We start from the raw sequence: 26,964 nt of genomic DNA, 5'->3' as shown, positions 1-26,964 counted from the left end.
AGTAAAAATGGTATATTTATAGTTCAAGGGAATCTCTCCCCGGTTGCTCAACGGTAAGTGTAAAGGCTGTCAAAATCAGATTTGATACCCGTGACGGGTAAATCACAGATAACTACTACTGGTGTAGCTTGATGGTAAATTACAAAACAAAAAGAAGGAAATCTAATTATTTAGTGTATTCCAGATATTAAGCAAGGCTTTAAATAAATAAATCTCTGTTTATTTTAGTTAAATCAATAAAACTCCTATCCAATTAGAAAACTAAAATCTTCATTTCTCGCTTAACCAGGGGTGAATTTTCAATATACTTTCGAACATTGACTTTAACTTAATTTTGAAACTCGACTTTTTCCGAAGATGATAACTGTCTCGTTTAGTAATTTATACGTTTATGTAAATGCGTATTAAGAGCTTACATTTTAAGGTGTTGAATTCAAACTTCAATATGTGTGTTTTTCTTATAGCAAAGCCGTATAGGCTATCTGCTCAGCCCACCGAGAGGAATCGAATCCCTGATTTTAGTGTTATAAATCCGTAGACATACCGCTGTACTAGCGGGGTGTAACTTCAATATGAAAATAAACATATGAAATTAACCTGTATCATAATTTTACTGATGTTATTTATGGAATACGTTATAAAATCATAAACCAATTACCCAAAGTCAATGATTAAAGTCTGCATTTAACATCTAACCGGTGAAACGTTTTTTGTTTTTTTCATATTAATGCTGCAATGCTTAATAGCTGACTTTCATAGAACTCTTTTTTTTTTTTTTATTATTATTATTATTATTATTATTATTATTATTATAGACTTTACAACCGTCTCGAGTTCTTTTCATTTGGTGGTTTATTTCAAAAATATAAACAATTTCTAAATCTAACAGACACTGTTACTTGAATTTCAAGCTGTGTCTTTAAAAAAGTAGGACGTGGTTCTAAACTAGACTTAACCTAGTTACAAATAAGAATAAAAAATATTGAAATCTTTCACGCGCATTAAACGGCTCGCAACACCTGGAATATAATAAAACTCTAGTGAGTAAATGATTAGATAGTTTTGTTACCTAAGCCTAACCAGCTCCAGAATTTTTTATTTTTTAGAAATCACGAATAATTACTGTTGGGAGCTGATCTTCCTTGTTAAAAACGTTAAAACCAGAACTCAGGACAACGATGCCAAATAACCAGAAGAAATAGTTTTGACTTGTAATCTATAAAGTGGATATCTCTTTTGTTTAAATTTGAGTATTTTGGTGCGAAATATGTTTATTTTTATACATAAAAGAGAGGTATACGAAAGTGCTACAAGAAACATGTGATAACAGCGTTTGTTCTGTTTGTAAAGAATAAGTAAGTACAGAAACAATAAGTTGATAAATAAATAAAATAGTTATTGTTTGTTTGTAATTAAGCACAAAGGTGCACAATGAGCTATCTGTGCCCTGCCCACAAAGGGCCTTGAAATCCAGATTCTACCGTTGTGATAGCGGATGGCGTTTAAGAAAATAAACAGTTACATATAACATAAAATAGATAATTCATACTGAAAGAACTGAAAAGCATCTCCTTACATTTAAAATACTTTGTTTTAAATGCACGTAGACCACACCACGACGTTCGTGGTACATCTCCATCCCCTCCAAAATATTACAATAATTTGTTGTTTATGTTTTTTTAAACACAAACCTAATATGCAATGGATTATCTCTGCTATGCTAGCCACCGTTTTAAAACCTTTTTTTTTTTAGCAGGTTTAAGCCATCAAATATTCCGCTAAATCGTAGTGGGGTAACACAAAAAGAGGAGGCCCGGCATAGCATGGGTTAAGGCGTGCGACTCATAATCTGAGGGTCGCGGGTTCGCATCCCCGTCGCGCCAAACATGCTCGCTCTTTCAGCCGTGGGGGCGTTATAATGTGAAGGTCAACCCCACTATTCGTCGGCAAAAGAGTTGGCGGTGGGTGGTGATGACTCTAGTCTTACACTACAAAATTAGGGACGGCTAGCGCAGATAGCGCTCGAGTAGCTTTGCGCGAAATCCAAAACAAAGGAGAAAAAGCGTTTCTTCAATTACTTTTGTATATTTGAACGCTCACAAAACGCCATCACTTAATTAAAACATTTTGTAGGAAAGTGCTTATAAATAGTTTATTTTTTCGGCATCAGTCATTTGCGTTTTGTTACGTTTCACTTCTTTTAGAAACTTTTCAGTGATTTAAATTTTCTGGCCTTGTCAAACAATTTACAGCAACTTATCCAACTATTATGGCTTCACCAAACAACATTTATCCTGTAATATCGCAGACAAACATAATTAACATAATTATATCTTAATGTGTACCCGTAAGATCCTAAGATTTCTGTTTGTCTTATTTTTATCTTTTTTTTTTCGAAATAAAACTTAAAATGTTTTTATACCGCATAATTTCGATGTTTACAAATATGTAAAAATAAATAGGCTTTTAAGGAGTGTAAACGTATCCTAGACAATAGTTTTTTTTTATGTGTTATTATGTACTCTAAAACGTATATGGAACAAATTTATCCTTTTTAAAAAAATATTAACTGACATAGGTGAAAGAGATAAGACATTTTAATCGAACAAAACAAAAATTATTATCTAATGTAGATATATTAAACTAATTTTGTATTGAACTTTGTTAAGCCTACTTGTTACATTGGAAAACAAGAAAAATACTTTAGTTGTATTTTTCTAAGTCTTCTTTCATACATATGCTTCTTCATAATAAAAATGAACTTCTAATTAATACACAACACGAAAGTAATTAACAATGAAATGAAAGCTGAAGTCTCGCTTCATTAAAACAAGTTAAAATATGGAAAATTTTAATTCAGTGAAAAACTTAAACTTCGTAAAATTTGACCAGACTTCTAATTAGTGCTAAAAATGTTACATTTTTTATTGAATAACACGGTTCATTTGTAAAATTAAAACTGCACTCCGTAATGCATATACAACAAATAGAGAAAAAATATAAACATTTATGTTAACATCATTAGATATAGCTTTTACTTCCTGTTGTGAACACAAATGCACGTATACTGTTTATTTTTTGTAATAGAAAATTTAATTTTGTAATATATTTTTACTGGATTAACAGTAACTCCTAGTTAATAATGGGACTTTTATTTCAATGAAGTGTCGATTACTAGGCGTTTGTTACAGTATGTGTGTGTCTATTTTTCTTTTTTGAACAACAAATCCACATTGGGCTATATACTGTGTATACTCAGTGAAATAGAGCCCTTGCTTTGAGCGTCGTAAATCAGTAGACTTATCGCTGTCTCGCCAGGGAACTCTTTGTAATGCAAGGAAGTTATTAGATATTTAATGTAATAAAGTGTACTTTTGATATAACGTAATACAACGTTCGTAGACTGTTACTTTAATACTACAACATTATTGAATAATAAACAATTATAATAATTGTCCACGAAAGTTTGTTGTATTTCTTTGGATAAAATTAAAAAAGCTAATTTATACTTCTAAGAAAGAAATATAAAAATAATTGAATAATCAGTTTTTATTTTTGGCAAACCTTCTAAGAGTATCTGTCACCATCTCTAATTTTGAATTACGACCAAAGGGTAAGCAGTCAGTCATAAGTACCTTACCATTCAGTATCTACGCTACGAGACTGACTCTTCACTTCTAATTCACCCATTTTGTGGAGTTGAAGATATTCGAACTAGACGTGCTTGTTCCGAAATGCAGAGCTCGATCACAGGGCGAACCCGTGATCGACAAGTATTTGAAATCAGAACACTATATATTTATTCTTCAAATTAATTTAAAAATTAATCATTCAATTAGAGTTGTCAGAATAATTGACAGTCATTCCCTTAAATTAATGTTTCATTGAATTCTAAGACAGCTTTAAGCACTTTTCTATTTCCAGTTTTTTTTTTACAAGTTCCTTCTCCTGGTGTCTCAGTGTAAGTCTTAAAACATATAAAGCTAAAAGTCGGGTTTCGTACTCGTGGTAAGCACAAAACAAATAGCCCATTGTGTACCTTTGTGCTTATTAAAATGAGGACAAACAGATATACAGTTTTCATCTTGTGTACACTCAAAACCACGCGAAATTGATAACAGTTCTTCTAAGGCCAAATTGTTGTTTTTTTTTAATTTCGCGCAAAGTTACTCGAGGGCTATCTGCGCTAGCTGTCACTAATTTAGCAGTGTAAGACTAGAGGGAAGGCAGCTAGTAATCACCACCCACCGCCAACTCTTAGGCCACTCTTTTACCAACGAATAGTTGGATTGACCGTAACCGTATAACACCCCCACGGCTGAAAGGACGAACATATTTGGTGCGACGGGGATTCGAACCCGCGACCCTCAAATTACGAGGCCAAATAAAAAAGGGTTTGTTTTTAGTTATGCACAAAGCCACACAATGGGCTCTATGTGCTTTGCCCATTATGGCTATTGAAACCCGGTTTATAACGTTGTATGCTCGCATATATACCTCTGTGCCAGTGAGGGGGGGGCAATAGAAAAACGGCTAGAGGTTAATAATAGTTATTATTCCTCAAATTACTCATTTGGTTTTATACCTTTCACTAACAGTAGGTTGTTGTTTGCATTTCAGCGTAAAGCCGTATCATGGGCTATCTACAGTGGGGATTGAACATAGATTTTAGTATTGTAAGCCTAGGAACTTAAACTGACTCACCTAGGGAACGTATCGGAGGAATTTTGATGCTACACCATATTCCTATGTTTGAACCTGTTTCAACACTCGGTATAAACAGATAATCGTAGACAACTGAAATCACTTGCTTTCGGTGTAAAATACATAAAGTAAACAGTGTTAAAGAGGGTAGGTATGCATAGGTAAGAAGAAGAAATTATGGGAAATGGCATGTCGCCAAAAATAAATACATAAAGAGTAAAAAAAATATGTTACAACGCTACAAAACACCCACACGCACCCCTTTGGTTTATAATTAATTTCAAGTCATTGGCCTTATTCTTCAGAAACGCCAACTTCCCCCTTCCCCTCTCCAAACACTCACATAATTTTCCCTTGACCCATTATAATGATTGCATTTGTTGATTCTTAAGGAAGTTGGAATACACAAAGTTGTGAAAAGTTTGTTTATAAAGTACGTAGGATCCTCTATTTGTAATTCTTGGGATAATAATATTTTAGAACAGTTTTTTTTAAAGCTATAACTCTGTATAGCTTGCTCCCCCCTAGGTTCACAGCTGTATGTCTGTGGACTTATGACGTTAGAATTCGGGTTTCGATAGCCGTTGTGGGCAGTGCACAGATAGCCCATTGCGTAGCTTTGTGCTTAGTTACAGAGAAACTTGTATATCGTGAAGCAAAGAAATATATATATATACTGCCCACCACTATTCAGCCTTTCATAATAATGTATATGCGGATGTGTTTTTATGAATAAACCCTCGTATTTTCACGCAGTTCCAAAAGCTTGATTGTTGCTTAGTTAGGGTGTAAACATTACAATTGGAAGAAAACGGACGTGTGGTTAGTCGATTCAGAAGAATTTCATCTTTTATTAAGGAACGTGACGCCATCTGTTGGAAGTATTCAGTATCTCTGATATTTTCCCTACTTGCGTAGAAACAATGTTAACATAATAAACTAAAAGGGCACATGAGTAATAACGTACTGCTATCTCGGTTATAGATATTGTCAACAGCTTTTGCTCAGTCCACATCTTATCTTTCTTGTTGTAATATATATATTGTAGCTATTGTTTACGATGATATAAGTGTTAAATGAACCTGTTGTGATATATATGAGATCGTATTGCTTTGGACGCCCAGTGGCTCAGCGGTATGGCGGTGGACTTACACCACTAAAAACTGGGTTTCGATACCTGTGGTGGGTAGAGCACACATAACCCATTGTGCAGCTTTGTGCTTAATTCAAAACAATACCAACGTACTGCTTAGACCACATACTATCTAAACGTATTTATCTAATACTGGAGACAAATAGTGACAGCATGGAATCAGTTACTAGAAGTTAGCAATGAAAGTGCACCTGACATGGCGCGAATATTAATCGAATTTTAATTGAACTATTTCTTGCGTGATAGTATTGCAGAAGTTTCCATGCAGATAAATTTTAAACGAAACAATGCAACTTTTCAATACTTAATATTGTAGTTCAGTTTTATTTTTCCATAATATTATGAAATTATAATCATTCAATATTTTGATAACTGCTGAGTATTTACATGTACTAGTTCATTCATAAATATTCCATTAAGGTAATTTATTATCAAATCTTAAAGTTTCTTTTCTACAGTCCTATTATAAATCTGTTTGGAAAAACATTCCTTGTAACGTTGACTGTCGTAATTATAATTGCAGATAAACTGTTTTTTCTCCTTACTTTTAAGTTCGTTGGTAGGTCAGTCGTAAATGTACAGACTTAATACGCTAAAGGCCCGGCGTGGCTAGGTAGTTAAAGCACTCGACTCGTAATATGAGGGTTGCGGGTTCGAATCCCCGTCACACCAAACATGCTCGCCCTTTCATCCGTTGGGGCTTTATAATGTGACGTTCAATCCCACTATTCGTTGGTAAAAGAGTAGCCCAAGAGTTGGCGATGGGTGGTAATGACTAGCTGCCTTCCCTCTAGTCTTACACTGCTAAATTAGGGACGGCTAGCAGAGATAGCCCTCGTGTAGTTTTTCGCGAAATTCAAAAACAAACCAACGAATACTACGCTAAAATCCAAGGCTCTATTCCTCTCGGTGAACAGAGTGAAAAAACAGTCCACTGTGTAGTTTTGCACTATCAAGACAGTATTTTACATTTAAAAAAAAAGTAGTATTATAAATAACATGGGAAAGGTAATTCTTAACAACTGCATAGTGTATACACATAGACAGTGGAACTAATTTTAATTTGGGTGTTCACAGACAAACGAAGGCTCCTTATTTGTTATGTTAAACGTGACCGTTGAGTTCAAACTTAAAAAAAACAGCGACATACAAACTCTTGTGTTCCTAATGCGTCATCCCTTCCTATGAATGTATAAGTGTTTGTATGCTTTCACGTGCATTTTTGTACACTTAATATTATATATATATACAGAAAGAAAAAATACAAACATTTACTAACTGGTTCTGTACAAATAATATTACACCTGTCATATGAAGGGATGGGAGAAACCGTTCTTTGTGAAAACGATGATTTTATCCTAAGCAAGCAATTCGCTGGAACCTAGTAAATAAATATGGTCAAGAGAAATAACACTAAATGATAAACAAGAAGCTATATAGTAAGCAATAAGACAGGTAGTCAGAAATAGCAGGTAATGATGATACGTAACTCCAAGTTTCCAAGGTTTAAAAACTTCTGTACAAATAATATTACACCTGTCATATGAAGGGATGGGAGAAACCGTTCTTTGTGAAAACGATGATTTTATCCTAAGCAAGCAATTCGCTGGAACCTAGTAAATAAATATGGTCAAGAGAAATAACACTAAATGATAAACAAGAAGCTATATAGTAAGCAATAAGACAGGTAGTCAGAAATAGCAGGTAATGATGATACGTAACTCCAAGTTTCCAAGGTTTAAAAATTTCTATTTAGAATTTTACCTAACGTATACTGTTAAACCAATATTGCGAAATTCCAGCCTATTTACATGTGTGTAGATAAACACTAGTGTATCATCAGTTTTGTTGTGCAGGCTGAACTTTCTAGAAACCCTCCTCACGCCAATAAATGTAACCAACGCGACGCGTCAAGAAACAGTACATATTGTTGGTTTGCTACAATTGGTAAACTATAAATGTCGAAAGCTATAACTATGATTAACGGTTATTAATAGGAACTTCAGATGTACTGATCAGGAACGTTTATAGATTTCCAACATTAAAAACCATTGAACTTCAGTGGATTCACATGGACATTAGTGTTTTTACGAAAACATTACGTATAATTTCATTGACATAGAGCTAGCTAGCTCCCCGTTAAGTGAATTGTACCTATATGAACTCAAAATTAGTTCGCTCATCATGAACCTTCGATAAGTTGTTCAGTTCCAGACCAGATAGAAGACTCAAAATTGTTTCTAAGTTTATAAAAGTTTTGTACATAAATCACTATTTATAATAGCTGTGATTATAAATGATATTATACTTCATATATAATATACATGGCTGGGCATCGCCAGATGGTTAGGGCATTCGACTCGTCATCTGAGGTTAAAGGGTTCGAACTCCCGTCACACATGCTCGCCCTTTCAGCCGTCGGGGCATTATAATGTGTCGATCAATCCCACTAGTCGTTGGTAAAAGAGTAGCCGAAGATTTGGCGGTAGGTAGTGAAGACTAGCTACTTTCCCTTTAGTCGTACACTGCTAAATTAGGGACGGCTAGCGCAGATAGCTCTCGTGTAGCTTTGAAAGAAATTCAAAACAAACAAAATGTATTTGTATTAAGAAAGAAAACTGTGTATCAGTCTTGTTGGCAAATATAATAAATTGGATACATATCGACATTTAATTAATTTTTAAATTTAAATTATCATTTAATTCAGTTTCAGGTTATTTCTAATTTTAACACGTAACAACTGTGATTGCACCAAATATAAGCTAATATACAGTTAACTTTACTCATGTGACTTCACTTTAGACCCGTTTATAAATATTAGCAACAACGTTTTTCACTATACATATAATAATTTGATAATTCACATTTTAATTTTCAATACAACAGGATGAGCAATGGTTTCCAAACTTTCCTTCACTGACGACACCCTAACCCACTTATTTGCGCGACATTCCTGTTTCCACGTGCAATATTTTTATGAAGATTTTATGCTTGTAATTATTATTCATTTGATGAAACTATCGGTACACTTAGCAACTTGGAAGTCACTGGTATATAAGGTGAAAATTAATATAGCTCAAGAATAGTGAAAACTACATAGCCGTTTTTATAAATAACAATATGAGTGTGAATATATACAGGGCGTTCGGAAAGTCACTGTGCAGTTTTTTCTCTTAATAAACATATAAGTGCACAGTGACTTTCTGAACACCCTGTATAAAAATTGTAAGACTGAACAAAAAGTTGCTGCATGATATCCATATATGTATATACATACATATTATTGGGTACAATCTCCTATAATCTGGTTTACTATGGATTACATGTAGTATAGCCACAGCCGAAACCAACGATACATCCTTAAAACCAGGCATATGTAAGTGCCATTAAATGGATGTAACACCAAATGCTTTTACCTAACTATACTTAAATACCACTAGTTGTGTTCAGTACGAAATCCTCTAATGCTGGACAAAATGTTTAAATTAAGTCTCATTCTAATGGGAACTCCACTTAAGCTACACTTAATTGTTGCTATTCGGGTTTACTAGGTACTACTTTAAACTGTTTGTGCAACACTGTACCTATGGGTTACACTACATTTGACTAACTTTTAGTGCTTTTAATTACGTCAAGTATGGATGGGATCTGATCCAGCTACATCGAGGTACAACTAACTGGAACACCACATAATAATTGTTTTTTGTTTATTTGCTTATGAATTTCGCGCAAAAGTACATGAGGGCTATCTGCACTAACCGTCCCTAATTTAGCACTGTAAGACTAGAGGGAAGACAGCTAGTCATCACCACCCACCGCCAAATCTTGGGCTATTCTTTTACCAACGAATAGTGGGATTGTCTGTCACTAATAACGCCCCCATGGCTGAAAGGTCGAGCACAAACTGTTTATTGATATATATTGACATATACGAGGGTTCGACGTATTAAGAGCCATTTTGAGTTGGAATAAAAGTATAACACAGCTTATTTGAATTAAGGGCATTACATTGAGAGCGAAATAAATGTTTGTTGGTGGTGTTCTAATTTAATTATTGTCCATATATATATATTTATTATTTAATTTTTGGTGGCGCTTTTTCCTTCCTTCCTACACAATTAATTTATCCTCTTTGGAGGGCTTGGCATGGCCAAGCGTGTTAAGGCGTGCAACTCGTAATCTGATGGTCGCGGGTTCACATCCCCATCGCGCCAAACATGCTCACCCTTTCAGACATGGGGGCGTTATAATGTGACGGTCAATCCCACTATTGACCAAGAGTTGCCCAAGAGTTGGCGATGGGTGGTGATGACTAGCTGCCTTCCCTCTAGTCTTACACTGCTAAATTAGGGACGGCTAGCGCAGATAGCCCTCGAGTAGCTTCGTGCGAAATTCCAAAACAAATTACACAAAAAAAAAATAATAATAATAAAACAGGAAAACGTTGTTTACTCTTGCTACCATAAATGTATCTACATGGAAAAGAAACTGGTTTATAAAAATTGATTTTCTTACAAAGTAAGAGGACAGGAAAAACACGCATCCAGATGGCAACTAACCTATTAAAAATTATACTTTTGTACGGTAGCTAGTGTGCTGAAATACTCGAAAGCAAATGCTTCTCAAGATTCTCAGACGTGACTGATCATAATAATGCAATTTTACACAGAAATAAATAATTTTATTATAGTTTAATGCAGAAGCAGAAAAACCAAACGATTATTTAACACACAATTCTAAAAATAAGTCAGTTTCTAGTCTCAAATTGTACAATAAAATACCAGTAACTTACCGTAAATACAGGATTAAAATGATTACAAAATCACGATGAGACTGGAAAGAAATCTCACACACTCTTCATGTTTCGACGTATACCGAAAGCCATCTTTAGGAATGTAATGTTTTGCAAAATATAACCCTTATTTATACAATTACCAGAAGATCGGTTTGCATTATAAAGAATTTCACGCCGTCTACTGACAACATTTCCATCAGGTCCATCACCCTTATTGAATAATGTATATTTGTAAATGCAAAATGAAATATTTGTCTTTTTAAATACTCTGCTATAATGAAATTCCGCCCCCTGCTAGTACGGCGGTAAGCCTACGGATTTACAACACTAAAATCAAGGGTTCGACTCCCCTCGGTGGACTCAGCAGATAGCCCAATGTGGCTTTGCTATAAGAAAACACAACAACAACATAACACAACTTTATATACAAATTGCTTGTTTGTTTGTTTTTGAATTTCGTGCAAAGCTACCCTGAGGGCCATCTGCCCTAGCCATTCGAATCTCTATCCCAACAAATGTGCTCGCCCTTTCAGCCGTGGGGGCATTATAATATGACCGTCAATCCCACTATTCGTTGGTAAAAGAGTAGCTCAAGAGTTGGCGGTGGGTGATGATGACTAGCTGCCTTATCTCTAGTCTTACACTGCTAAATTAGGGACGGTTAGTTCAGATAGCCCTTGGGTAGCTTTGCTAAACAAACTAAACCCCATCATCTGATATTTAGGAATAAAAACAATGATGTTTTGCCTTCGAATGTATTTTATGTTGTTGTTTTAAACATAGAAGAAGAATATTTGTTCGTTGTTGTTAAGCAAAAGCTACACAGTGAGCTGTCTCTACTCTGCACACTATGAGTATCGAACACTGTTGAATATTTAGTATCTTAAGTCTACAGATTTACTGTTGAGCAACTTGGGGGAATGAAGCGAATGATAATGAAAATGGCTGTGTGTATTTTGCTAATACACTAAGTTTCTGTATTCAATATTTTCTGATATAGATATATCTTTTAGTTGTATTTTTGCTAATTTTACCAACTTGAAGCATTTAAAACGATAAGAAACCGATTATACACTGATAGATCTTAGGGAAATATTTTCTTATAACTATTTCCCTTTGATAAAAGATCTCTTAATTATCTGTATATTGTTCCAACACAGGTATCAAAATGGTCATAACGACAAAAGAAAGAGGTAACAAACTTACTATTTCCAGCTTAAGACCACATATGTGAGACAAGGTTCACAGTTCACGGTTGATAGTCACTGAACAGGTTCATTGCTCTAATATACCACTAACAGTATATATATTGTAAAATAGTCTTAATTTTCCTGTATGTAATTTTACGATATTTTTGACGCTAGGCTAGATTAGGTTTCGAAAAACTCAACCATGTGTTTCACGTGGGAAATAAGCATTTTTTAAGTAAAGATAATTTTATTATTGGGTTAAAAAAGTGACAAGTCACTACTTGGATGCATTCATTCTTGTTTATATGGAGTTGAAAGATATTACTTTAATATAAAATGCTTGTGCTATAGTTTCTAAGGTTTTAAAATTAAAGTGTACCTAAATAATTATTTGGTTTCGATAATAATTGATCTGCTTTTTTTTTCTACTGTTTCAGGCTGATGCAAAATTAGTTTTCGACGTTGTTGCTCGTATGGAAGATACAGAACCATTTTCTGACGAGCTGCTTAGTGCCATGAAGAGGTTATGGACAGACACAGGAGTGCAAGACTGTTTTTCTCGTTCAAATGAATATCAGCTGAATGACAGCGCCAAATAGTGAGTAAAAATGTCAACTGTAAGTGTAACTGGTAAATAAATCGTGAAAATCTGCTAAATACAATAACATTTAAACGAGAAATTTTAAAGAAACCAAGAAATAGTTTATGGACCACATTTAATAAACTGCAAAGAAGAAACAGAAGAAATTGAAAAAAAAACAATTAAACTCGGCAATATTAAAAAAAAATACTGGAAACTGAAGTTAAAGAAAATTTGTAGAAAATGAGTCCACGAAATAATGAGTAACTGAGATAAATTCAGCAATAGAAATAATAAGTAGATAATTTACATACGAAACACTGAGTCAAAGATCAGTGGCGTAGCCAGGTTTTCCACTCGAAAACACACTGCTGGCCAAAATCTTAAGACCAATGAGCATAAAGAAAAAATATGCATTTTGCGTTGTTAAACTCAACCACTTATTTGAGTAGAGCTTCCATAGATGAAAATAAGAAAAGGAAAAATAAAATTAAAAAACTTTTTAACATTTAATAAGGAAAATGTGAAAACTATGAAATTAGCCTAAATACTAGCTGGTCAAAAGTTTAAGATCATACCAAAAAAGTCCTAAACAGGGTAGGAAATGCCCAGCAAGAGGTCTCAGTAGTGAGTTTCACGGCCGTAATTGCGAATAAGTTTCAAACATTCGCTTTGCCATAGTCGATATAAGCGTTTGCAGAAAGCTGGCTGGAATGTTATTCCAAATGGTGAAGATGGCTTCACAAAGATCATGCACTGTTTGGAATTGACGTCTATTTCTATAGACTTCTATTGCCATCAACCCCCAAACATTTTCAATGGGGTTCAGTTCGAGCGAACACGCTGGATGGTCCAACAGAATCAGCCATTTTCACACAAGAGAGGGCCTTCAGTCGATAAGGGTGCTCTCTCCAACATACCAATGTAGTCAGCTGCTGTTTGACGCCCCTGTATAACCAGAAGCTCCATTGTTCCATGGAAGGAGAAAGCACCCCGGATCATGATGGAACCTCCTCCACTGTGTCGTGTAGAAAATGTCTCCGGTGAGATATCCTTATTGTGCCAGTAACGTTGGAAGCTATCTGGACCATCCAGGTTAAATTTTTTCTCATCAGAGAACAAAACGTTCTTCCACTTTTCTACATCCCATGTTTGGTGGTTCTCAGCAAAGTTTAACCGAGCTGTTTCGTGGTGTGGAAGGAGGCGTGGCCTTTGAAGACGTTTACGGTTTATAAAGCCTTTCTCTCGTAGATGCCATCTTATTGTTCTTGAGCTGCATTCTGCGTCCGTAAGGGTCTTAATCTGGTTCAACGAACGGCTGGTGTCTTGCCGGACAACCCGTCGAAACCAAATACTCAACGCCGGCGAAATTTTCTTGGGCCGACCACTTGAAATTCTCGTTCCGTATCCCTCAGGGTCTTTTAAGCAATTTGCAACAGCAGTTTTAGTAGGCTTTTGCAGCTCGACAATTTTGCCACATTCAATCTCTGTCAACTTTTTAGCCCTTGCCATGTTTTTACCCAATGTAACACAGGAGATGTCAGTGGAAGATGTTGACAACGCTACTGCTTGAACACAAATGACTAAATCTCGTTACGTGTTTATCGATTAACGCTTTGTTTCAGTATGGTCTTAAACTTTTGACCAGCTAGTATTTAGGCTAATTTCATAGTGTTCACATTTTCCCTTTTGAATGCTAAAAACGTTTTTTTTTTATTTTCACTTTTCTTATTTTCATCTTTCGAAGCTCTACTCAAATAAGTGGTTGAGTCTAACAACGCATATTTTACTTTATGTTCAATGGCCTTAAGATTTTGGCCAGCAGTGAATGTGGGGGGACAAAAATATTAAGGAGATCAATAAATTGAGAGAATGAAATTGATTTAAATGTTTAATAAAACGGTTAATAACCAAAATCAAATCAAATGTAATATTGTTTATAGAAAATTTATGTTTTTATAAATAAATTATACAAAACGAGTTGAATATATATAAAAAGAATTAAAATAATGTGATCAATATACATAGATTTTTCAGGGGGACCAGGCCCTCCTTGGCTACGCCGCTGTGAATGACTGTAAAGGTGAAGATATCTTTATGGTAAATGTCCCTCGCTGGGACAGCAGTAAGCCTTCGGATTTACAACGTTAATATCAAGGTTTCTGTGTCTCAGAACGGCTGGTGTGGGTATTAACATCTAGGAAAGTCGAAACGTTGTTCTCTGCTTATCAATAAAAGTATTAATACCCATACCAGCCGTTCTGAGATACATTTTTATTTACAATGGGCTCCTTGTCATCAAGAATCAAGGGTTTTGTTCCCCTAGGTGGACTCAGCAGTTAGGTCGATGTGGCTTTGCCATAAGAAAATCACACAAACACACACACATGCACTTTATTGTAAAAAACGTTAAGGCACGTTTTCGTCAGCAGGTACATTTCGTTTTCTTCATTACCTGGGTTCTGTTGAACACACTCGTACATATTTGTGTTGTTTCTTCCCTTAATTATGCAAATACGTTACTTGTAACTATGAAATATTAATATTTAAATAACTTTAATCAGTTTTTTAAATCAATACTTTTCAACTAATTTTTATATTAATATATATTGAAAAGTCTAATTAATATAATAATTACAAAACAAAACGGTAAAATACGTTTCCAAATGTTTAAACTAAAATAAGGATCAAAACCCAATTTTAACATTACAAGACTGTAAGTTTATTGTTGAGTTATTGGGAGGCAGCCACTATAAAAGTCGAATTTGTTTTCTTTTCGTTAACCACCGAAAGCGTTAAAATTAATGCTTTTAAAACTTTTAGACTTTATATCACTTTTTGAACAGTTACCAAAAAAAAAAGGTTCAAATACTCTAGTAAAGTTGTTGATCGCATAGTTATAAATAAACCTTTCCTCAACATTTTACCGATTCTGTTGATTAATACAGTAGCGGCAGAAATGTGTAGCTCTGTTCTCTGGTGAATCGTAAACCTGTCACTAATGTAATGTCACACGAATATTAACTTTTCAACTTAAACAGAAATATTGTGTCGTGAATTGACGTCATATCATGCGTTTTGTTTTTATGAGCAGCTCTACGGCGAAATTGAAAACTCCAATTCCACTTGTTTTATTTCTATTGGCTGATGTACGCTATTATATAGTAGAAGCAGTTAAGCCTGAAATGAATTGATTGCACGTAGCATAAGTTAAAAATAACCTTAAAACTATCTTATAATATGACCGTTTTAAAGAATTAAACCTTTTAGCATGTGCATTTTAATAGGTATTCTATAGGCTGTTAACGGGAGTTTTTCTTGACGCAATGTTAACAAGTTCTTTAATTACAGGTTCGTTATTTTTTTCAAACTTTGATAAAAATTAGTATGTGTATCCTAATAGAGGATGTACACTAAAGTTTTTCTTTACTGAATGAACAAAATAGACATACATATTTTTAATAATAAATAAGCGTTAATGTTCTTCTCCTGCTTCCAAAAATTCCAAACAATTTCATTACTAATAACTACCAGTTATCACAGCGACTGTAACAAATACTATTACACTTTACCAGTAAGCTTCATTCAATCAGACATCAATTAACAAAGAACTATGTAGTTCGTTAAAAGGAACCAATAATACTCACTGCCACGAATGTTTGTTTTTTGTAAGGTAAGCATAAAGCTACACAATGGACTATCTGTGCTCTGCCCACCACGGTGTAGAAACCCGGTTTCTAACGCTGTAAGTCCACAGATCTATTGATGTGCCACTGTAAAGCTCGCCAAGAATAATCGTAGCTCACCCTCATTCAACACTGCAGTTCAACAGGAAATTTAACTAGCAAAAATCAATGTAGTTTATGTATAAAGGCTACTGTAACAATAACGTTTACTGGTGTAGCTCATATTTAACCTGGAATGTAACTAACTGGTTCTCAGCAAAGACCCTCACCGGTAAAAATATAACTATGACATTAGTAATCAAAGCTAGCAAGTAAGATTTAAATTACTTCACTTTGCCTTTAACTGTCAACATAGTTCACTGTTAAATAGCATTGTAGCTCAATTTAAAATAAATCATAGGCAAGCATTTTACTTGCCTGGCAAGTAAGAGAAGGTGTAAACAATACTAGTTAACATACCTGTCAAACGCTCGGAGAAGATACAAGGCTCTTAAAGGGTGACATAGGGGTGTCAAACCTAAACAAGGACCTCACCATGTCATTCTCCGAAAATTCCTAAGTAAGGGTATATGCCAAAATTTGGTGGCAACCAGTCCAGCATGTTGTCAGTTTTTAGGTCATCATAGACCTAGTATGTGCACGAAATTCACATAAATTAAATTAGACTTTTTACACCCTCCCATACATTTAGTCCATGGGTCATGTATTACATCAGTAAGTGTTACTATACATCACTGGGAAGGTCAAGTATAACTCCTAATCCTACTTACATTAATCTCAGTATTTCTGATTGTGTTCGTTCATTTGTGTATTAAACCGTTTGTTGGTTAGAGAGGTTCCAGTAATGTGAATCAAATAAAGGAATATAAAATATAACCCCATTAATTTCTGCTATGATTACCTTTTTATTTTATATATTTGTTTGTTTGTTTGTTTTTTGAATTTCGCACAAAGCTACTCGAGGGCTATCTGTGCTAGCCGTCCCTAATTTAGCAGTGTAAGACCAGAGGGAAGGCAGCTAGTCATCACTACTCACCGCCAACTCTTGGGCTACTCTTTTATCAACGAATAGTGGGATTGACCGTCACATTATAACGCCCCCACGGCTGAAAGGGCGAGCATGTTTAGCGCGACGGGGATGCGAACCCGCCACCCTCGGATTATGAGTCGCACGCCTTAACACGCTTGGCCATGCCGGGCCATTTATTTTATATAGAAAAGTGGTGATTTACCCCCACACACACACACACACAATTTTGTGATTAGTTCTTTGCTCTGAATTTTGTAAGAGACAAAAATACTAACTTATTTAATATGATGCAACGTAACCTAAGGGTTAATGTAGTTCACTGGTGCACAACAACATGATTCATCATTTGTCATCAGTAAATTTACCACTTAATGTCAGTACTTCCACTGGTATATTCCTCTCCCCAAAACCATCCGAGGGGACATTTTAAAGTTGTCCTGTTCAACTACCGTATTGTCAACATAATAAACTTCATATTATTTTTTCACTTCCAAAATGTCAGCTATGTGTTTTTGGATTGTTTGGAGATGGCTATATTGAACTTATCAAAACTAAATCTACCGGAGTTAGAGAGACCCTGGTGGTACGAAGAGGTATCAGCTTCCAGATATCTTCGTCCTCTTTTTGCGGGCCTCCTAGTGGCGCAGAGGTATGTCTGCGGACTTACAACGCTAGAAATCAGGTTTCAATACCCGTAGTGGACAGAGCACAGACAGCGCATTATATAGCTTTGTGCGTAATTACAAACAAACAAACAAACTTTTTCTGCGTAGACGCATTTCCAGGCAGCCGTGCGTGTTTTCTTTTGCTTCCATGGGAAATATTTTAGGCTTTCATTTAGAGAAGTTGTATTTTTTGGGTCCACATCGTTTAAATATCTCATTGTACGACACCACAGCTGGTCAACAGTACGCTTACGCTAACATGGGAGATCCGATTCCACATGACATATAGAACGCAAATAGCCTATTTTGTAAGTATGCGCTGAAACAAACAAAGAGATAACACTGTTGTATGAATACTTATCGCTGAAAAATTTCTCCAGGCCTAATTAAAAGCGTGATAGCACTGCATTGTCGAATGGTTAGAATTAGCTGAACCAGGCCTAACATGTCCATAACGTCATGGTCAGAATTTCCAACAACATGTAAAGCACTGGAAGGTCTGTAGTACACTTGGTCATCATATATGCACAACGTTTATTTGCACTTACAATATATACTGATCATGTTCTCTGTGAGTGATTGATTTAACCCTATAAATAACAGCTGATATCTTAGACAGTAGATAAAAGCCAAGAGTTATCTAACCATTACAGAGATGTAATGTGTAATGTGCATCTTTAACGAATAGTTTTTTTCCACTGGCTATCCAAAACCACTCGTCATAAGACTCTATCAGAAATGACAACCAAAAGTTAATGTTTATTACCAGAAAAACTGGACTCTTGATGTTTGGTGATTGTTCTATGGACGTTATGGTTATAAAGACCTGAGGGGTAAACAAAGGATGTTTTAGTTGACAAGTTCTTTCAAGATTGGTCAGGTTTTGATCATCTCCAACGCGTATCACGCAGAAGGTATTACAGACACTAACACATAAAATTTCAAATAATCCTAAAACTTCTTATGTAACATGTAAGCATAAAATCATGGGTTCAGTAGTAATTCGAGCTCAAACATTAGAAAATAAATTATTGAAATTGAAATCGTTTGATGTGATTGCACGATTCACGTTTTACCATTTAATGACGGTAGAGTAGACATGTGGAAAACGAAATAGACTTTCAACGTTGATTTTTATTACAACTTTAGGGAAATGTTGTATTATTACTCAGGATTTACTATAGGAATTTTAAAAATAATAACAACTGTGTAAGGTTTGCATTATTTAACTGCTGTATGATATTTGTGGTATATATATATATATATATCGATATTGTAAAAAGTTCTTAGAAAGAAAGTTTAATGCGTTGCTGGGAAGCGACTAAAAAAACAAACAAGTGTAATTCTTAACAAACAAAAACTGCTCTATGATTGGACGGACAGCTCAGCAGTTTAAGCAATAAATGTCAGCCTTATCCTTCTTTCTTGGAGATTTTTCTTTTTCTACTGCATGCATAATATTGCAGTTAAAGATTATTTGTCGTGGAGAATTCGCTAAAAAAGAAGGATCTTTTTTCTAAAACTAGGTCGTTTCCGTTTTCTAAGCACATATCTAATGTGCGTACATCGAGTTACTTCCTTTGGATCTTCACAACTTTGAGATCACGTGACTCGGCATGGGGCTCGGACGTCACTTCGACAGATCAGGAACTGAGCTTCTAGTGTCACGCCCAGAATCATGTTGAGATGGTTACCATGACAACAACTCTCATGGATTGCCCGGGAGTATAGATTTTACGATACTGATGAAATATTGAAGAGTTTCTCTTGGCAGGGTTCAAGTTTTCTTTATTCGGCATTGGGACGTTTATGGAGATCAAGATTATTTTGAGTTTTCTTTGTCGAGTTGTACTTTATATTATTGTTGAACAAAGACCAAGCTGCGCGACTCAGTTTATGGCACAACATATATTACAAATCACTATACTAATTACAGCGTAAAAGACGTATGCAAATAAAGTAAATGTTATATGGATCTTCCATTATTTTTGTTATTTTTTGAGCTACTCAATTTTAGTTATTCGTCGATGATGTTTCCTGATGAGTTAGCGGTTAGTTTACCACCTTACAACACTAACATCCGAGATTCGATTCCTCGACGTGGGCAGAGTGCATATAGCTCATTGTGTAGCTTTCAACTAAGAAACCAATAGCAATAACATATCTCAAGTCACTGGATTAAAATACATCTACTCCAGTTCTGTCTACCAGCCTCTGTAACAAATAAAATAAAGCGCGCGCACCTCGCACGTTCTCTCCTTTTCTGCTTCGTTCTTTGCGTGAAATTCAGTCCATTAAATACAATTTTTCCTGTCTCATAAGGTATAAAGTCGCATAAAAAACTGTGCATATAGACTTCAAATAAGTCTTTGTTTATTTTAACAGGGGTTCCCCACATTTAGTGACCCCACTGTGTACTTCCCCCTTTCCATCTACGTTACCTTGGATCGGTACTTTGTATAGTCTACTGTGTTGCAACGAAACTAAAAAAAAAAAAAAGAAAGAAAAGTCTCTTGCTGTTATTACGTTTACGATTATGAAGAAATCCGTCCAGTGTGGGTGCACTTGCTGCCGATATGTTGTACGTATTATTTCAAATAAATCAAAGTAACACTTAAAGTCGTTGAGTTTTTAATTAAACGTTATGTTTACTTCTTGTTTGTTTAGCCACCTAACTAGATCCTTCTTCAACGCCTACTTCAAATGTTAGTAAAAGTTCGATAAAACTTATCTAACATTTTATGTTAGGTAGCTTCAAAAATAGCGCTTAAAAGTGAGATAATGGATGTTAAACTATATTCAAATGAACTAACAAATATTCTTAATTGGTTAGAGTTGTTTAGTTACACAAACAGATGACCACATTGAATATCATTAGGTTTTAAATTTGGTCAGAAACTTTATATTGAATATTTAATACTATTTACCACAACTTATTCTCTTCAACAAGAAGGATTCCTCGATAGCCATGGCTCTAAGTAGATCTGAAATCGACCAAGAGATGGAGCTATGAGATAAAATACGTACTTGAAGAAAAAAAAAAAACAGCAACAAACAAACTCAGAGACATTTTATGAGCCACTATAATGCGGCTGAAAATAAAACTTAAAACGTTGATCAAAATGTGCAGCTATCATTTCTAAACAATTATTCTTGAAAAACATTTTAAAGGAAAATAATAACACCATGATGAAATTTTTATTAAAATTAATAGTTGTAATTCAAAAATTGCTAATCAGAATTAATGCTTAAAACATTGTGTGGCCTGGCATGGCGAAGCGCGTAAGGCGTGCGACTCGTAATCCGAGGGTCACGGGTTCGCATCCCCGTCGCGCCAAACATGCTCGCCCTCCCAGCCGTGGGGGCGTTATTATGTGACGGTCAATCCCACTATTCGTTGGTAAAAGAGTAGCCCAAGAGTTGGCGGTGGGTGGTGATGACTAGCTGCCTTCCCTCTAGTCTTACACTGCTAAATTAGGGACGGCTAGCACAGATAGCCCTCGTGTAGCTTTGTGCGAAATTCCAAAACAAACAAACATAAAACATTTTGTGCAGGTGTGGAGTTTATTTATAATTCATCTAGAAAGTTGCGAATAGATAGGTGAAATGTTATATAATCAACTACTTTTATTTTGGTAAATCAAGAAAAATAAACTGAAAATAAAACATACCTCTATTACAGAATAAGTTGCCCCCAATAAAGAAAAAGTATGGGCTGCGAAAGATGGTTTCCATTTAATATATAATATAACTTTTCCTAGTGTTTTCTTAAATCCTTTCTCGTACCGGATTTCAAAAGTCTTAGGCTAGAATAAAAATATTAAACTTTAAAGTGAAGTAAAACTGTTATGTTTCATAGGTTTTTGTTTTGTTTTTCAGTTATTAAAACGCTGTGTCTAAAACGATCATGCCATTGGAGATTTCATCGGGGTGAAGGTTGAAAGATTCTTACTAATGTCTAGCATACACAGTAAAGTATAAAACAGCTTCTTTATTTAAAATTTATTTTTTATCTTCTTGAGGGGTGTAGATTACCAGTGCTGTCGTCTCTCAAAATTTGCTGTACGCTTTTTAAAATAAGCCTAGATTTAAAATTTAGAATGGCTCACAATCTGAGGGTCGCGGATTCGAATTCCTGTTACACCGAATGTGCTCGTCCTTTAAGCCGTTGGGGCATTATAATATGACAGTCAATTCCTCTATTCGTTGATAAAAAATACCTCAGATTTGGCGGTGGTGGTTCTTACACTGATAGCCCTCGTGTATCTTTGTGTGAAATGTAAAACGAACCACACTAAAATGTAGAATAAAAACAAAACGTGAGATACACCTAGCTTTAAGGTATTGTTACCAATTTTTCCTATCAAAACTTGCGAAATCTATAACAATTTTAATGGTAAAAAATGTTATTATATAGCAGATATAACCTGTTTAGCCTTAGTATTTGTTTATGATATATTATAAAATATAACAAAGTAATTCTAGTGTCGTATTATACATTATAATTCTTAGCATAACTTTGACCTTATCTGTAGAAAACATGTTTCAATTACAGATATTGTAGTATGAAATGAGTTTTTATGTGTTGAATTTCACAAAAAGCTATCTGCGCTCGCCGCCTTTAATTTTAATTTTGAAGTGATAAACTAGATAGAGGACAGGAAGCTAGCAATTATCACCCATCGCCAACTCTTTGACTTCTATTTTCAAACGAATTGTTTTATTTTGGTTTTATACATAATATACTTCACCTTTCATTTGTATATTTTAATTTTTTTGCCCCACAATATATCGTACAAAATTGACTTAAAGCATAAGACTGCTGGGAATAGATTTATATATTTTATTTCAACATTACAATTTTCAAGCATATTAGAAGTTAATGTATGTTTAATGAAATACAGTTCATTTGGTTTAATTAATATATTTAATATATGTTCTGTGCCTTTTTTCTGGTTGAAATGCTTATCTACTTAAGTAATTATATTTTAGCATTTCATTATAATTTAACTGACCTTCTTGGAGTAAGGCATACGACCGAAGTCGATTTGATAGTGGGCTAGACAGTATTTTCTATTTGGCAGACAGAATCAATAAATCTCTCCCTGGCTTGCTTCGAATGCAATGCGTTGGAAGCTTTGACGTATATATAAGAGTAAATAAATTAGTTATACTTCACTGCTATATCGAATTACCCTAATTTAACAATAACGAGTAACTATGGTTAGGGGTTTAGTTGTTTCGAATATTCAATCAGTTGATGCTTCTACGTACATTGATTAAGTTTTGTTATTCTGACGAGTCATTGGTATAAGAACAGAGATTATTTTTCTGGGTCATTTGACTTGTGTCTGAGCATGAGTTAGACCAGTGTTTCTCAAACTTTTTAGGTCATAACATTCCTCTTTTCTTCTCTGTAAGCACCACCTCCCATTCTTTCAGCTCATTCAAACCGTGATATATATTAATGAAAACGATAAACTTGGGTTTAAAAAAAAGACGAAGCGTTTCCCTGATGTCAATGGAAACTTAGTCTTCTAAGGAATTCAAAGTTCCTGACAAGACCACTTCCAAGGGGTCATAATGGATGGAACCGCCAATGGGCTCACAGGTCAACCAGTGACTATAAGGGATAAAATGCCACTCTATTTGTATATCACGAGCCTCGGAAGAGAAAATAAAGAAATAACTCGGTAAATAGACAAGTAATGTTTTATTTTATTTTTCTGTATTATAACTGTTCAATGCATTTCACAATCCAGGAAAGGAGCAGTGTTGTTTGACCCACCATCAAGCCCCAAGCTGAACAAAAAACATGGCTTGACTAACTAATGAATGAATACCTGCTTTAAAATTATTATCAGTGCTGTAAGTGTAGCTCTAGCTACCAGTTTGACCTCCAGTTCTGATTTTATTCCTGTAATGCTGGCACTCAGTCCGTGTTTTCTTAGCCGCACCTTTTTTCACATCTAAGGTGTTTTTAATTAGATAAAGTAACTTCAGGCAAAAAAGGGTTGTCGCACGACTTTGTATAAGTAAGTGGGTTGATTATATGTTACTCCTGGTACTGCAGGAGAGATATAACCATCATTTACAAACAAATAATGACAGCTATGGTCTTACAAATCATGACAATTTAGAGGTGATTTAAGCTTGAAAAACATTTAAAGAAGGAAATAAACTGATATATCTGATTAAGTGGGCTGAACGTTGAATTATTTTCACCTGTTAATTTAAAAGAACCCATCAATAAGAAAGGTGTTACAACAATAGTGAATTGACTATACTTTAATATAGGTACTATCAAAGACAACGTTTGACTAAGTTCTCGGGTATTTCTAAGTATTCATATTATTTTGCCTAGATACTTTTATACTTACAGTATGCAATACATCTTTACAAACTTGCAATGCAGTTGCAATTAAGGACATTATTTTGACTAGGTTTCAGTGAGGGTAGAACAACATATTCTTTATAGGTAATATAGGTTTCAATATAGGTAAAACAATATATTACTTTAACTAGGCTTATGTGTTGTTAAGTTAAACAATAATACTGTAATTTTTTTTCACTGTAATTACAACTAAGGGCATTATTTTTATCAAGTTTCAGTATAAGAAAAAAAATACTTTGACTAGGTTTCTGTGTGGTTAGAATAACATAACTTCAACTAAACATAATGTGACTCGATTTAATTATACTTGAGGATATTATTAAGTCTAGGTTTCAGTATAGTTACGAGTTGAAATTTACAACTTCTAAATATTACTCTGATGACGTTTTCATTATAGTTATGTTACAGATTAAGCATGATTGCTGTTCCATTTCATGAAGACATAATAATAAAGAGAAGGCACTATTTTTTCTTTATTTTTGAGTTAAATGTTATTATGATATATTATTAACATTCATTGTGTAGTAAAATTTTCATTATATTTTTATAAAGATCGTGTGAATGTATACGAACTGTTTTCTATTACAGAGTTTTTTCTTTTAAAGTCTCTTCTCGACACTTCAAATTTTATTTATATCTGCTATCGAGAAGGTAAATTTTCAATGAAAGCAATTTCAGAACATGATGGGCACACGAGGTTACTCAATATAAATTTCCAGTTATTGCTGACCATAGGCTTTGTGACCACCAACTTCCAATATAAGAATTCAGTTAGTATTAACAAGCAAAAAAAAAAAAAAAAATCATTCTGGGTATTAAAGTCATACACGACCAAGCTTCGAATCTTTATTGCTTAACAGAGAATTACTCCTTCGATATATCACAGCTTGCTCAATTTCAACTAGATTGCTTTAGGATACAAATGTCCTTAAAGTATGTAATGATAATTATAATCTGACGAAACTCATGATTAAACTATATAGCAATATTTGAAACACTTCGTTAATCTGAGTAATAGTTTATCATTATCAAAAGAGAGGTTTAAGTATTTGTGGAGCTATTTAAAGACACGCTATATATGTGTGTGCGTGTGTTTACAAACTATATGAATATGTACAGACTTTATAATCGATGTTCAGCTCATCAGTAACCTCGAATGATAACACTTATTTTTAACTATATCTTTTTTAACTTTCAACTATCATTAAATTTACCAACTTGCAACTGTGTAAGATTCGTTAACATATGATTTATTGGATAAATAAAATATCAAAATTGAAATATTGAATTTCACCGAAAGATCCAAAATCCAAACATATCAAAAGTTCATCTTTTATCTCGGGTGGTAAAGTTGATCATCTTTTTCAAGACATTCAATGTTCTTATTAAGCATTCCTTCATTTGTTACGCAATATCGTGCTCGGTAGTGGAAACGACCTTGTACAATTTAAGATTACAGTTATAGTACCTTAAAGTTACAGAATTATACTTTTAACGTTTTGGTTTAGTTTGTTTTCAGTTTCATGCAAAGCTACACTAGGGCTAGCTGCACTAGCCGTCCCTAATTTTGTGGTGAAAGACTACAGGGAAAGCAGATAGTTATCACTACTTCCCGCCAACTATTGTGCTACTTTTTTACAACGAATTGTAGGATTGAACATCACGGTTGTAAAGGTAAGCATGTTTGGTGGGAAGGGACTGGAGCTCGCAACCTTCATATTGCAAGTCAAGCACCTTAATCTCCTGGTTATTTAGATTTTAAAACAAGACCTGTTCGTTGTCACAGGTTATCTGAAAAATAATAAAAATCCAGTCATTACTCAGGTTAAATTCATAATAACCCTCAACTTTAACTATAGAAGATAGATTAAATTTAAAAAAATTACCGACCAAACCTCCAGGACATAATTTCACACGTGAATAAAGAATATAAAACCGGTATGAAATATGAATGTTCAACAATATGCACACAAGAACAAACTTATTTTTGAATTATTCAGATAATGGATTATTAAAACGTTGCTTTCAACTTTTATCATATGTTTGTTTTCCGCTAACAGTCAGTCTCTGGGTATACTATGTTAGTTTATGTAACTAATTTGGGTTATTTAGTCATATTATAGAGATAACACCCAGTTCTCTTGATAAAATGCGCACTGAAGAGTGCCTTTGAATTCTGTTACTGCAATTTCTGTTGGACACAAAAATTTAAAATTAATTCGCGCGTAGGAAAACATAAAGATTGAATTGACGGCATTGTTAAATTAAAGAATTTGGGAGCACTTCCCCTAAAACCCAGACTTATACTTGAGGTTGAAGTTTAGTTAATAATGGTTTTGAATTTGGGTCGATTTTTTTCATTGAGTTTCTGCTGGTTTTATACAGTTTCAGTGTCTTTGTTGTTTCTTTTTCATTTTGACACTGATTTCAAGATCTTGTTTGTGGATCAAAACTTGCACTTTGAAGCCCTTTTCTTATACTTCAATACCATCCATAATTTTGAAATACGAAAAACGTACAGTGTTTTTATATTATTCAAGCAAGTTAAAGATTACGTACGCTACATGTAATATTTATACAATTCCTATTTCTCGTCCAAATCATAATCCTTTAAAGCTAAGGCTACACGAGGGATATCTGCGCTAGCCGTCCCTAATTTAGCAGTGTAAGACTAGAGGGAAGGCAGCTAGTCATCAACATAAACCGCCAACTCTTTTACCAAATAATAGTGGGATTGACCATCACATTATAACGCTCCCACGCCTGA

At 34.4% G+C, this 26,964-nt stretch overlaps 1 protein-coding gene across 1 annotated transcript in view; it reads left to right on the top strand.

Moving 5' to 3' along the window:
- Nucleotides 1-26,964, top strand: part of LOC143256737 (guanine nucleotide-binding protein G(o) subunit alpha) — a 93,297-nt gene that overhangs the window by 41,694 nt on the left and 24,639 nt on the right. Inside the window, exon 4 of the mRNA XM_076514352.1 lies at nt 12,280-12,440. Coding sequence (XP_076370467.1) covers nt 12,280-12,440 — 161 coding nt within the window. The remainder of the gene's footprint in view (nt 1-12,279; nt 12,441-26,964) is intronic.

This window comes from Tachypleus tridentatus, chromosome 7 (assembly GCF_004210375.1).
Source record: "Tachypleus tridentatus isolate NWPU-2018 chromosome 7, ASM421037v1, whole genome shotgun sequence".
Classification (NCBI taxonomy): Eukaryota; Metazoa; Arthropoda; class Merostomata; order Xiphosura; family Limulidae; genus Tachypleus; species Tachypleus tridentatus.
The sequence above is the reverse complement of the archived record's forward strand: the minus strand, read 5'-3'. Positions and strand labels throughout refer to the sequence as shown.